Here is a 15,188-nt window from a genome sequence, read left to right as displayed (position 1 = left end):
TTCATTTTGCTTGGCTATTTACCAGCTAGTATTTCAGATAAATGTTAGGAATAGCTTGCAGATCTCCTGCATAATGCCTCTGATTACACCTTCCTGCTAATATGCTTTTAGATCTTGTGTTTTCTTTTGCTACAAATAGGCTATTTATATCCGTTGCCTGTCCCCCACTACCTCGGTGCTGTTAGGAGGTAGGAGTTATGTAATTCGACTGCTTTTTCATGTTTTGTTTGGTGATTTAACAGCTTCCCTCTGACGATTTATATCTTTGTCTTCTCCCTTGTCATAGCTGTCTCTGAGCAGCTGTATCATACTTTATCTGTTGATAAACATTTGAGCAGTTTCCAGTTTAAGGCAGTTGTGAGCAGTCTCTTACTTATGTTTTGGTACACACCACACAATTACGTCTGACCTGGGCAGACTTGTTTTATGCTTCCACAAAGGAACACATTCTCCACCTTCCTCCTACGTTTTGTTCTAAAAGTAGCTGGCTTGCTTTTCACGATTCATTCTTTCATCCACCCAGATTCCGTTTCCTGAGATTTGGGGTCACGGCTATTTTCATACAGTTAACCGTTTTCCTGCGATCGTTTAAGGACACCTGTCTCTGCGGCTCACCTGTAACGCCTCCATGGCTCCCAGGTCTCTGTAGCGTGTCTGGCCTTCTCCTACAGCTACACACATTCCTGCTTGATGCGTCCTGTTTAACATGTTCTTGGATGAGTAAACATGTACTCCAACTCAAGACTGTCTTAAGAGGCAAGGCAGTGCTGCCAACAGTCTTCTCTGTGTCTTTTGTTGTATGTCATCCTCATTTCCATTTAGCATGTGTACATGGGAGGAGAGTTGATTGGCTATGTCTGTTTTCAGTGGAGGAGAGTTGATTGGCTATGTCTGTTTTCAGCTTTAACAGATATTATTCAAGTTTTTCAAAATGGTATGCAGTGTTTTTCTTCCAGAATAAGAATTCCAGCCCTTCTCTCATCTTTGGCATAATTTGACATTGAGAAGCATGGTCGGCTTTCTTTCTTTACTGTATTGTTTGTTTGATGTTTATTTGTGCATGCGTGCGTGTGCGTGTGCGTGTGCGCGTGCGCGTGCGCGTGCGCGTGCGCGTGCGCGTGTGTGTGTGTGTGTGTGTGTGTGTGTGTGTGTGTGTGAAGTAGTGTCATTTTCCGTATTGTAATCAGACACCTCTTCATAGTCTTGACAAACATCTGTATCTTTTGTCATCACCCCGCACCCAACATGAGATGGAGCTGACTGGAGATGATTAAGTCATCGAGGGTGCTGCTCTCAGAAAGGATTAGGTCTTCTGGAGTGGGCTGTTTTTCCATAAGAATATCCTTTACAAAAAGAGCATGACTGGCCCCGCCCTAGCCTCTCACTTCCTGTCAGCAAAATGAATCCCTCTCGTACTCACTCCCGCCGTTCTGATATCATCCACTGTGAAACCTTTACCAGGCCTGAGAGAAAGTCAGTACCATGCTCTTGAATATCTAGACCTTTAGCCTTAATGAACCTCTTTCTTTAAACAAATTAGCCAGCCCTAGTTACTTTGCTATAGGAATGGAAAATGGATTAATTCAATGACATATGTAAATAGGCCACAAAGTAATGCTTTGCATAATGAAGTCCCATTTGTGGGATGAATTGCAGATACCACAAGAAGATCAAAACAAAACAGAAACCTTTCTGAGCCAGGCATGGTACTGGATTCCTGTAATTCCAGTTCTTGGCAGGTGGAGGCAGGAGATTAAAATATGAGGTCAGCCTGGTCTACCTAGTAAGCTGAAGGCGCCTGGGTTATATAGTGAGCCCCTATCCCAGTCTGCACTCCCCAAATAAAAACCAACCATTCTAATTTCTTTCTGGTTTAGTAAGTGAAATTCCGATTTTTGTTTGTTTGTTTCCAGCAGGACTCTGAGAGAGTAATGATAATCACCGGGCCAAACATGGGTGGGAAGAGCTCCTACATAAAGCAGGTTGCCCTGGTTACGGTCATGGCTCAGATGGGCTCCTATGTCCCTGCCGAGGAAGCCACAATTGGGATTGTGGACGGCATTTTCACAAGGTAAGTGCTCATTCTCTTTGAATGTATCTCTCAATGTAACCCAAGGCCTCAGTCACACAAATTCTCTTTTTGTGTACATGTTTGGACGAATGGGTTTACACTCAAAACCCTCACGGTTCAGGAGCAGAAGTCACCTGCCACTGTATATGTTGATATGGAAGAGGCCTAGGGTGTCATTTCCCTGAAGAACTTTTTAAATGAGTCCTATAAATAAAATCTTAAGGAGGGAATCAATATCTACTCTCAACCTTAGCTGGAAGGCTGTGAAGAAATGGAAATCAATACTTCAACAGAGAAAAGAAGTTCTGGTGTGCCTTCCAGCATGGGAGCTGAAACCTGCTCCCTCTTCACTGTTAAGATAGAAGTACCAAGCATGATTGTTAATTCACATTTATTTTTGCTCTCAAAAATTGTATATAACTGGCCAGGGCTTAGTAATTTCAGCATGTAAACTTCATTTCATGCTTTCTTAGCAATAGGAGCAGAGTATCCTGGTTTTACTAAAAAGAATTTGTAGTTTACCCGTTTATCAGTTCTTAAATAGTCTGTGCTTCTTGTGTGATATGTTTGAGTAAATACTGAAGATGTAAATATAACACCATGTATTAACCAAGCTCTCTATGTAACATGTTTGTTACTGTCCAACTTCATGGTGAAACACTTGTGAATCAAACCAGAATTTACTATCACCAGTATTAATGAACTTGAGAAGATACTGCAGTGCCTTAAAATCTGCACATTGAAAGAATCTTTTGACTTTTGAGGGCCTTTCTGAAGGGTGCATTTGTTAGTCAAAGAAGGAAGGAAGGAAGGAAGGAAGGAAGGAAGGAAGGACAGACAGAGGGAGGAAAGGAAGGAAGGAAGGAAAGAAGGAAGGAAGGAAGGAAGGAAGGAAGGAAGGAAAGAAGGAAGGAAGGAAGGGCTCCTTCAAACACAGTAGCATGTGCAGGCACCAGCATTAGACACAGGTAAGAAACTGAAGGCAGGCCCTCCAGGAGAGCCCAGGACTTGGTGAGAGTAATATGAGTTGTCAGAGGTAACAGTGCTGTGCACATCTGGGTGGGGAATCTGAGTACCTATTGAAAGAGGCGGAAGGGTATTAAACTGTTTGCTGCTGCTGAAACAGTCCTGCAGACTAGAGGTGACAGGAAGCGGAGTGGGGTGGGGGAGGGGTGGATGGATGCCCCATGTTTAGATGTACATGGAAGCCAGAGGTCAACTTCAGATGTTCTTTACAAATTGGGAACTGTTCATCTCATTTCCTCGAGATGGGGTTTTTCAGTGGGACCTGGGGTTTGGTAAGCTAAGCTGACTGACCAGCAAGTCTTCTGAACGGGTTTCTCCACTCGTTATATTTATAAATCCTTCTGTGTGGATATATATATTTCTAGGCCTCTGCTTATGTTTTATTCATGCGCACACACTCCGTGGAGGGTAGTTAGCATGATTTCAGTGTTTTACAAATGTAAACAGTGTTGGTACCTGTGTCATTTAAGTGGTGGGGCACAAGCTCTGGCTCCAGAAGATGCAGTGGCTTAGGCTCGGCTTTCCCAAGCCAGCACTGAAAGGCAGAGAGGGGAGAGAAGCAGATACGGGGTGTGAACCCCTATGCTCATCCTCTAAGTACTGAGTTGAGCTTTAGGTTTAAACTGAAAAGGGGTTGAGGCTCAGGAGAGGTTTGCATAATGAAGTGGTCTTGCTGAAAGTGTGGTCTGGTTGATTTTCTGTTTTGGCAGCTTGAAGAAGTTATGCCTGTCTGGTTTGCAGGTGATGATTGTTCCTACTGTAAGCTCCGCCGCTGTGTCATATGTCATTCCTGTGGTAGCTTTCCTGGAGGCTCCTTTGGCAGAGAATCTCAGTTGCTTAGATACAGAGTGAAGGCAGAGATGCCAGGGTTTCATCTGTTACATTGTGGGTCCGAGTGAGGAAGGAATGCTTTTGAGCAGAAGCGGCTTCTAAATGCCTGTGGTACTGACTTACACACCCTGTACTACACATAAGTGAATTTTCCCCATTTCATCTGTCTTGAGGGGTAGAATTGCTGGGTTATAAGGAACATGTATCTTTCAAGTTCTCCCAGGAGGCTGTGCCAGTTTAGGAGTAGCAGCATGTGAAGTTTGTCCTCAAATTTAATGTTAAATTAGAATACGTGTGTTCTTGAGATTGCTTGTAGGAATGTGTTCATTTTTGTTGTTTTAATTTCCTTTCTATGAAGTACCATCTGGTAGATTTTTGTTGTTTTTGATGCTGGGGAGGTTATTCCCCTCCCCTATGTATACATTGTGCTTGTTTACAAAAAGATTCAGAGAGTGCCCTGTCCAGGCTGCTTCCTTCTTCATCCTCTTTTGGCCTGCCTGCCCAGACAGCAGAATCTAAATTCAAGGCTCGGGTGTGGTTTGATCTAGTTTTCCCTCCTGTTCTGATGTAGGATGATTTCTCTGTGGTCTTTCTTAACAGCTACTTGTTTAGATTGCTACTTTCCAAGCCCAGTCTTTATGATTTCTAGCTGGAATCTCTGAGGTGCTACCGAAGCACGGGCACTTTAGAAGTTCATGTCAGAACAGCCTCAAATTAGAGAATTACCATGTGCTTTGTAATCTTTACTTAGTATGCATTGCAATTCTTCCAGTAAAAGTAAGTGGTTATTCAAATTTCATCACTGTTACTCAAAAATCCTTTTTGCATCCATTGAGAAATACACTAAAGCTAAACTGGATAAGATGTTTGCATAAGGCTTGGCTCCAGACTTAAAGCTTCTTGTTTTTATGTTATGTTGGACATCTGGAACAGTGAGCTTAAATTTGTATATTCCATAATTACCAATGGCGTCTCTGCTGTGGCTCATGAGTGTGCTGTGGGAAGTAAACGGAGGGAAAAGTGCAGCCAGACAGACGGTTGGGGATCTTCTTCCTTGATTATTATAAGGTCACATGACTATTATTATAAGGTCACATGTCCTTAGTCATTAGCAGGTCTTTTTTACAGTAGATTTTTGGCCAACATCTATATTTGGCTTTAAGTGATGTCTTTAAATCCGTATATTGGGATTTATATACTCATCAGTGAGTCGCCTGTTTCCAAGGATCGTTAGCATCTGAGAGCAGCACTGAGATTAGATCTGTGTGTGTCTTCCTGAGGTCTGAGTGCAAGTTTCAGCTTTATACAGCTTCTTGGATTCGGTAATTAAGTTTGAGAAAAGCAATGAGTTGTCAAGTGTGGTTAGAGAGTCATTTGAGACAAACAAACAATTGTCATCTCTCATCATCGCCTCTGTTGATGCCAGTGAAATGTTTGTGGACAGGGTGTTTATGATACCTGGCCCCGAGTGATAATATGATGGGTGTGCTGCCCACACCCTAATTCTATCCACACCTAGTCTCTGTGACCTCACAGTATTTAGTGTGGCACAAGTGTGCTTGTCCTGAAAGGGTAGTGGGCCTCGGGCTTATGTTATGTCACATGGTTGCTTTTGAGCAGAGAGCCACTTCTTTCATCCAGTCTAGGTGAGCTCAGTAAATATTGTTGGACACGAACTGTGAAGGATGTATGCAGTGCATCCTTAGGGGAAGAAAGAAAGCATCTCAGTGAGCATGTGTCTTCTCAGTTGTAAATACTCACACTAAAGACCCCATGATAGATGGCATCAAGTTTTTTCTTCAATGGCTTCAGGAACTTTGCCTCTGGTGTGTTAAGTTGGGTACATAAGATGCCCCACTGCTATTTTTTTGGTGGGAAGTGTAGACTTAATACCTCTACTTGGATCAACATTTCCTAAAGGTTTGATGCGATTTGGTTTTCAAAGCATCTCTAGACAGCTCCCTCCTTGTAGTCCCCCAGTGTACAGTGCAGTTGTGTGTGATGGAGGGGACCCTTAAAAATGCTGGTTTTCTTTTTTTTTGATTTTTAAGACTTTATTTAGTTGAGAGCAGTTTTAAGTTTACATCAACTTTTGAGAAAAGAATAGAGAATTTTTTCCCAGAGGCTCTTGCTGCCTTGCGCATGCAGAACTGCCCTGTGTCAGCCTCACCTGGCTGAGTGGTCCAAGGGATGAGTGACTGCATTGCTGTGCAGTCATCACCCAGAACCCATGGCTTACATGAAGGCTCCTCTGTGCCAGCTTATTCATGCCTCCCTCTCCCCAACTGCTGATATGCGTCGATCCTTTTACACTGTATCTATAGTTCTGTCTTTTCTGATTATTGTGTAGCAGATGGCATGTGGCCCTCTGGCTCTGCAGGCTTCTTTCTCTGGGTAATGGTATATTTCCTCTAGGTCTTCCAGGGCTTGATAATGTGTTTTCTTTTCCGGGTGGATGGTAGTCTGTTGTCTGCATCGTCACAGTGGATATTTGCTTACCATTTCCACACTAAAGGTCGTCTGAATTTCCTGGGATGTTTAACGGTTATCAGTTGTTTGCTGAAAACACCCACATGTGGGATTTTATGTAGACATATGTTTTTAACTCCTTTGGCAAGGATCAGAAAGCATACTTGGTCAATCCTGTGGCAGTGTGTGTGTGTGTTTGCTCTTGTGTGCAGCATTTGCCTCATAGGTACAAAGCTACTGCAAGTGAACAAACAAACCTAAAACCAAGAAATAACAATAACACAACAATAATAATACATTTGTTGAAATATATTCAGCTCTTTATCTGTTATTTATTTATTTATTTATTTCAAGGTCTCATCATGTAGCCCAGGCTGGCCTAAAACTCGCCATCTTCCTACCTCAGGCAATCAAATGCTTGGATTGCAGGCATGTTGCCACACCCGGCCACACGTGTAGGCTGTAAACTGACAACTTGTAACTATAGAAAGTTATTTAATTTTGACTAATAAGTGTAATATGTAATAATGGTACAGTACATGATAACAATTGAAATGCCCTGACTTCAGGTACTTGATGTTTGTGGTGGGAATGTTTCACTTTTACTCTCTCAATTCTTTTGAAATGAACAGCGGTCTATACTCATCACGGTGCAGTGGAATGGTAAGACAAATCCTTGTTTCTAGTTTATGACCCTGTGCTCTTCACTGATACTTCACTAGTCCTGCCACACCCAGCCTCTGTGACCACCATTCCTTACACACCCAGCCTCTGTGACTCTCATTTCTCCTTACACACACAGCCTCTGTGACCCCCATTCCTTACACACCCAGCCTCTGTGACCCTCATTCCTCCTTACACACTCAGCCTCTGTGACCCCCCATTCTTTGCATACCCAGCCTCTGTGACCCCTATTCCTTACACACCCAGCCTCTGTGATTCCCCCACTCCTCCTTACACACTCAGTCTCTGTAACCCCCATTCTATCCATGCCCAGCCTCTGTGACCCCCATTTCTTACACACCCAGCCTCTGTGACCTCCATTCCTTACACATCCAGCCTCTGTGACTCCCATTCTTTACACACCCAGCCTCTGTGACCCCTATTCCTTACACACCCAGCCTCTGTGAATCCCCACTCCTCCTTACACACTCAGCCTCTGTGACCCTCATTCTATCCATGCCCAGCCTCTGTGACCCCCATTTCTTACACACTCAGCCTCCATTCCTTACACACCCAGCCTCTGTGACCCCCCATTCTTACACACCCAGCCTCTGTGAGCTCTATTCCTTACACACCCAGCCTCTGTGACCTCTATTCCTTACACACCCAGCCTCTGTGATCCCCCACCCCATTCCTCACACACCCAGCCTCTGTGACCCACCCCGCACCCCATTCCTTACACACCCCAGCCTCTCACTGAACCTGGAGGTCCCAGATCCGCGTTCCTGTGACTCGGGTTTCTGCCTGGTGCTGGCATGGGAGCTGAGCCTCTCTGGTTTGTGCAGTGAGCACCGTACTGACAGAGTCCTTCCTGCCATGGCTCTTGTCCTCTTTCACAACAGTGCTTCTCTCAAGCCTTACAGTGGTGATCCTCCTGCCTCAGTTCTGGGATTACAGATGTGTACCACAGTACCCAGCTTTAGGTATCATAGATGTTTGTAATTTCATTCCGTTATGGGGTAACGAATGCTTCTGTCTAACTAAAGGCACTGTCAGTGGGCAGGTGGGTGGAGGACGGAGCTGCTCGTTACAGCCCATGTCCTCCAAGTACTGTTTGTGCCTTCGAATTGTTTACTATTGCAGCCTTTTCTCTTCTTAGACTTTATGATTTTAGATTCTTTTCAATCCCCATTGTGTGTTTGTTTTTGTTGTTGTTGTTTGTTTGTTTTTTAATTAAAGTATGGGCCAAGTGTGGTGGTACACACTTTTAATCCAAGCACTCAGGAGGCAGGAGCAGATGGATCTCTGTGATTGCAGGGCAGGCCTGCTCTGCCTAAGATTTGCAGGATAGTCAATGCTACATAGTGAGACTCTGCCTCAAAATAAACAAACAAACATTTACAGAGTATTTTATTACTGAGTAGGTTTCTTACCTTTTGTTCAAGTTATCCAGAAAACCGTATGGGTTCCGTGCCCATACTGGACGGAACTCTGGAAATATTTCAGCAATATGGAATAAATGGGAAAGAATGCAAAATACTTAAACATCTCGAAAGACCTCCCAAATAGAGGATACAATGGATGATTGCTTTCTAATTCTCTTATCTGAGATGCTGAAAATAAGCAAATGCATGGTCAGAAACTAGAATATAGCTCATGTAACTGGGAGGGCTGAGCAGGACTTGTCACTGGGACCAGAGCCTGTATAAAGTGAGGGTCTAGAACAGGGCAGTGGAGACACTGCCCACCATTGTTGACAAGAACCAGACTCCTTCCATACATAAGATGGTACATTTTGTTATTCGATTTATCACTATCTTTTTAAAGTGCTCGATGTCAAAGAATCGCATTATAACACAAATAACTAATGTTTCATTTGATGGCATAATATTTAAGCTCTGACTGAGCATAGTCTCCCTCACACAAGCATGTCCTTGCCAAGGCCAGCCCTGTGATATGAAGGGAGAGAGGCTGGATTATTTTCTATAACTGAGAAACATGTAGTATGCTAAATCAAATATCATTAAAAATAGTCTGTCAGAATTTCTTGAAAGCATTCTTGATTTTTAGAAACTGATTCAAAGAAGTAATCATTGCCTTCTCCAGTTATGTTTTATGAAGCTTTGTTGACCTATATACGGGTTATGGGATAGGAGGCGGCAGGGGGATTAGAAAGATTAGTCAGCTGCCACTCCTAAAAATACCGATTGATTTTGTCTTCTTAATCACATAACTGTAACCTTCTGTCTGTTCAGAGTGGACTGACTCCAAGTAGAATGCTGAAGAATGAGTCTTCCATTTTTACTACAGTAGAGCATAAACAAAGCTTGCTCCCCTGTGTTCTAGGGCTCCCTAAATCTCTAGCACATCTTAATACCTAAAAAACTTCAGAATTGTCATCCAGTAATATGTCTTGTGATGGTTGATTTAACATGAAGCTATAAACTTTCAATTATTTTTATACACCTTATTTTGCGGCAAAAAGTTACTTTAGACTAAAAGAATGACTAAGAAATGAGATAGTAAGAGAGCATGGTTGACTGAGGTCCCGGATCAAAGAGAAAGATAGAGAAACAAGATAACATCAGGTCTGTTGATCGTATTCAACCAAACTCAAGTACACAGACAGACATAGTAATGTATTTTAAGTTAAGGAGGGCTAACACTAAGTCCCTTTATCAATAAACAGTTCCCATGTAGCAGACAATCCCCAGGTGACAGACAGTTCCCCTGTGACTTGCAGGTCAGTGACTGTTAATGAGCTGTCATCTCCGCACTGTCTGGTCAGCAGCGTTAGGTTCCCTAGAAAAGGAGGCTTATGACGGAAATTGTGCTGTCTCCTAGGGCAGTGGCTTTTAGACCATTCTTTGGGGAGCAGAGTGACTTTGCTTATAAGAAAGGACTTAATCATAACTAAAAAGCTATTTGCAACCACTAACCAGCCTAATAGGAGAAGCATAGTAAAAGTCCATCCAAGCATCCCTGACACCATGTCTGAACTTCTGGACAGAAACCTTACAAGATTCCGGGCTTTGGTTGGGATTTCCAGAAGCATCTACTGCCATGATGGTCCTTAATGGCACACTCGTACATGGGGTTAAGGAGTAATGAGGCCTGTTAGTCCCAGGGAGGAAAGCTTTGAAGAGAGCAGCAGGAGACTTTAGGTAAGCAGAAATTAAAGGAATTGTAAAGGAATTTTACAAATTATGCTCCATTGGCATGGGTTTAATTATGGCACCTATGAGTTAGTATAGGAAGGGCATTTCTTACGTTAACTGGGTCACTGTAAGAAAATAAAATTTAAAATGTAGTTTTTAACTGAATGGAGAATACAAATATTGTTGAAGCTAAGTGTCAAACTTTAATTAACAACTTTGATATTATTATAAACTTTTCATGGGAGCTTTAAAATTACTTCTGATATCCATCAAAAGTACTTAATTTTTCATGTTTTTTACAGTTACATATAATTTTATTTTGAATAAACTCGACATGTATAAGAACCTTAATTTTTATGGTCTCATAGAGAGACTATAACTTTGAAGCCTTTTATTTTTTGTAATGTTTCCCACAAATGATTGGTCATTTTGTGTGCAGTGCAGTGACTTGTCCACACTGAAGCAGCAGGGCTCTGGAGTTTAGGTTTGGGACTAGTTATGGGTTTTGTGCTGTATTTGTGTGTAACCCATACTCATAAAACTATAGACTTGAGAGAGACATGGTCGTTAGAGGGTTCTGTTTGCTTTGTCTGGTTTTATGGAGTGATTCTCTTGCTTACAGATGGTCGTGCTACTCTCACACAGAAGGTAGCCAACTTGTGTAAGGTGGCTCTGTTCTCAGTCTTTTTTCTATTTTGAGCGTGTGTGTCTGTGCGTGCGTACGTGCGTGTGTCTTTGTGCTAGGGATGGAACTCTGGGCCGTAAACAAACAGAGCAAGCACTCTCCCACTGCCCTATAGCCCAGATCTCAGTTGTTTTCATTTTGAGATGAGGTCTTGCTGAGTTGCCTGGGCTGATAGTGAACTCATTCTGTTTCCCAGGCATCTTGACTGGAAGTCATCCTCCTGCTGTTTCCGCCTCCCACAGAGGTGGGGTTACAGACCTACACTGCACGCCTACCTGCAGAATTTGTTAATAACAGAATTTAAAATGTTTTACTACATTTGAAGCTCCTTAGTAGATGACAGCTGATATATATATATTTTTTTTAAGTCAAGAAATAGAGCAAAGCTTAGTGGCTTTAGTCTCAAACAAGAGCTGCAAAACTTGGAGGTGTGGCATGGTGGCTGAGCATCTGGCAGGCCATGGCAGATGCACAGAACTAGAGGACAAGGGAAGAGGAAGAGGATTGGAAATGCCTTCTCACAAGCTCAGTCTTCCACCTTAGAGTTAACAGTAAGCTAAGCTGGCCACTTTCTCTGCGTGCACATAACATACATTTGCTTTAAGTATTTTATTTCAGTGGTCCCTGAAGGCATCCCAGTCAGATCCCCAATGACAGTAATGGGGAGAATGCTTAGAATACTTTTAGCCACCATGCTGTAGCAGGGTTTCTTCAGTTTTTCAGTCCACTGGAGTTGGGAAAGAAGGCTTTAACTACGTGGCCTTTATTTAACAGACACATCCATCTTTATCTTTGTACCAGATGCGTAAAAGAGGAGAAAATGTCACAAGTAACCAATAATGCTCCCATTCAGAGATGGCTTCCACACACTCTGATGACCTGGGTTCAGCACAAGTCTGTTTTAATAAGAGTGTCACACAGTGCAGTGCTGTTTACACCCTATAGTCACAGAAGCAGTGTGTCCTGATAGCAGTGACTGAGAGCATGGGGAGGCTTCCTGAGCCTGTCCACCTCCAGCCCCACCCCTGATCCCTAGACACTGCCTTGGAGTCTTCCTGGGTTGATTCCTCTGTTCTGAGCCTTGTAACTTCTTAGAAAGAGTTATACCTGTAAGTTTAAATTTATCAGCTGGCTCTAATGGCATCTGACCTCTTGCTACAAAATCTGACGGGATCCTTTATTAATTTTTGAACTTCTCTCCTTCTAGATTGATTTCTATGTTGATATGTTGAAAGCTCTCTGGCATTTCTATTGCTAATGATCTCTGTGTGGGGCTGGGTTTTGGGTAGTGGAGGAAATGGAGATTCGGTTTCACTAAGTAGCCCAGGCCTACCACTTGCCACGAGCCTCCTGCATGATGCCCAGTTGCTGTGTTGCTTCTTGGACCATTTCATAGGCTAGTTTTAAAATATAAAGATGTTTATGTTATTATAGTACAGCAATGTACATTCATGTTAAAATAACAAGTTATGCATGCATGTAGTGCATAAATACACATGAGTAGGTATGTGAAGTTCTAAGATGCAGGCCTCGTGGACGGAAGGGATCTTCTGGCAATCTAAAGTGCCTCTTATTTCTTTCTGGCTGTTTTCATTTCCTCTCGGTTGTCACAATTCCTTATTCTTTTTCTTCTCGAGTATTATTTTTCTCTTTCCTTGTCTGTCTCAAGTACTTTCTCATCCAGACATCAGAGTGGCTAATTTTCTGAGGTCTAGAATGTCTTAAATAGCCTGCTTTGTTCATATTCTTTTTGCAAGCTTAGATAAAATAAATATCCAGATTTTAAATCCCAAGGCATTTTTTCTGCTCTTCCAACATGGCTTTCATTGTAGATGACATTTGGGTCACAGTCTAAGTCTCCTCCCTTTGTTCCCAATGAGAGTTTTCTTTGAAATAACTAGCATTTTCTTAAAATTCTGTCACAAAACTGTACCAAAATGTAACCTAATCATAGTGTGCATTTTGTGGGACTCCCTGCTTGAAGCAAGCTTTCTCTTGCCTTAGGAAGCTTCCTTCACCTTCTGGCTTAGTGCACTATGTCTGTCTGCTGTGCTTGTCTACAGCCCTGCCTCAGGCTCAGGCCATTTGTGTGTACTTTCCCCTCCTTGACTTGTCCGTCTACACCCTCAGAGCTTTCTCTGGCTGCATCTTCCAGGTCAGTCGTCATGGTTGTCCACAGCATCTGATTGTTAAAATGATCTTGCTTTTATTTTTAGTTTGCAGGGCTTTCGTGTTTTGTTCTTATATCTTTTTTATGGTGTCTGTCGGCCCTTTTCCTTCTTCCTCTATTTGTTTTCAGTATAGACTCAGCCCATGAAAGTCTCATTGTTTCCCAGTAGTAACATGGGCTAGTGATCAAGCCCTCAACAGGTTGCCTTTGAGGGACATATAAAATCCATGTTGCGACAATAATCACTGTACAACTGAGGTAAGTATCAGCATATAGACTTTGAAAATGTGGCTGGACTGTTGCCACCTTAACAGCACTTAAAACAGGACATGTTTTCTGTTTATTGGTTTTAAAATGGATGAAATTGACAGCACTTTGAAGTTGCACCCGTCTGTGGGCATCAGTCTGCATCTCCCTTACAGTGGCTCCAGCATGCTGCAATGACTCAGGGTGGCCATGAATGTCTGCAGAATGCCAAGTGCCGCAGGTCAGGTGTGAAGAGTGCCTGGCTTGGGAACGAAGCAGAACTAAGTTGATAGGGCATTTCCCAGAGGAAGCAGTTGTTAGCATTCCGAGAAGCCAACTGTGAGCTAAAAGTCTGAACTCTAGATTTTGCAATTAGTTGCGTGGCCTTACTCTATTACCTAGTTGCTCTGTTTTACCTTCCCAGGTTCCCTTTAAACTAAATAAATGTTTTCACAAATAAATGTGACATAGGACGTTACTGTCACCAGTGTTCTGGAAGCAATTTCAGGGACCACTGTTACATGAGTTAGGGCATGCCCATGCTACAGCCTTCTATGAGACATGTACAGTGCGTAGCTTATATTCAAGGGTCAGGATATTCTTTCTGAAGGGATAGTCTTTTGAACTGTGATATGTAGGAACTTTTGGACTCTGACACGTAGGAGCTATGTTACACGGAACTTCTGTGAGCTGCTGTCCAAGACCACTAAACACCTGTAAGCTAGTTCTAGGACAGAAGTCTTAGTGTGTGAAAATAAATTATTTTATATGTAGTAATTTACTTTTTAATTACCCTGGGGTTTTCATATGAAATGCTGAAAAACCTTGCTGATTGTACAAGTCAGTCCTACCACTAACAGATATTTAAACGTAACAACACGGAGAACTATTACTTTGTCCTGAGAACACCAAAATGTTGGTTTGGAATTTGAAGTCAAACTGTCCATTACTCTGGTAGACTTTTTTTTTTTTTTATATCCAACATATGTTTATTTAATTTAATTTCAATTACTGTTCACACACATGCATTAAATGTATTGTTCATAAAACAATATTTGGCTTCCTAGGAAGGCAACTTGGAAATCAAGTGTTTCATCTTGCTTATAGGATGGGTGCTGCAGACAATATATACAAAGGCCGGAGTACTTTTATGGAAGAACTGACAGACACAGCGGAAATAATCAGGAAAGCAACACCACAGTCCTTGGTTATCCTGGACGAGCTGGGAAGAGGGACCAGCACCCATGATGGAATCGCCATTGCCTATGCAACTCTAGAGTATTTTATCAGAGACGTAAGCATCTACCACAACTTTAAGATTTTATTAACTCATGTTGTTTGAAGCTGGCATATTATAATAGCATACATTTAAATAGGAGATAATTAAATTAAGTTAATTAACAAGTCTGTCATCTCACTTTTGTGGTGAGACATGAAATCTGCTCTCAGTTATTACATAACTTTGGTCATAAGGCCTTCATTTAATGCCTGCATGCCCCTTTCTTTCTTTGTATGTGTATATATGCAAGGAAGGTGCATGTTTGTGGAGGTGTATGTGTTCAGTGAGCCCCATAGATCTTCCTGTCCCCAAATCCCCAGGAAAGAAAATACAAACTCATACCACCACACCCAGCTTTGTACATGTGTGACAGGCACTTCACTGCCTCTGTCAGTGAACCAAATAGCCAGAAGAGCTCTGGGTCTGTTCAAACATTTATTAGGATGACATAGATAAAGATAGCATGCTCCTTCCCCTTTAAAACACTTAAAAAAAAAAATCATTATTTGAAAAGAGGTATCTCACTACATAAGGTAAAGGTTTGGTAAAATCCCCTTTTTACAGCCAACACATTTTAACATCTGCCTAAC

General features: G+C 42.2%; 1 protein-coding gene across 1 annotated transcript in view; it reads left to right on the top strand.

Annotated features, from left to right (window-relative positions):
• Positions 1 to 15,188, top strand: part of Msh3 (mutS homolog 3) — a 118,878-nt gene that overhangs the window by 87,264 nt on the left and 16,426 nt on the right. Inside the window, 2 exon segments of the mRNA XM_076926949.1 lie at positions 1,914 to 2,071; positions 14,427 to 14,613. Of these exon segments, the coding sequence (XP_076783064.1) occupies positions 1,914 to 2,071; positions 14,427 to 14,613 (345 nt within the window).

Source organism: Arvicanthis niloticus, chromosome 29, assembly GCF_011762505.2.
Source record: "Arvicanthis niloticus isolate mArvNil1 chromosome 29, mArvNil1.pat.X, whole genome shotgun sequence".
Lineage (NCBI taxonomy): Eukaryota > Metazoa > Chordata > Mammalia > Rodentia > Muridae > Arvicanthis > Arvicanthis niloticus.
This window is presented reverse-complemented; position numbering and strand designations above follow the sequence as displayed.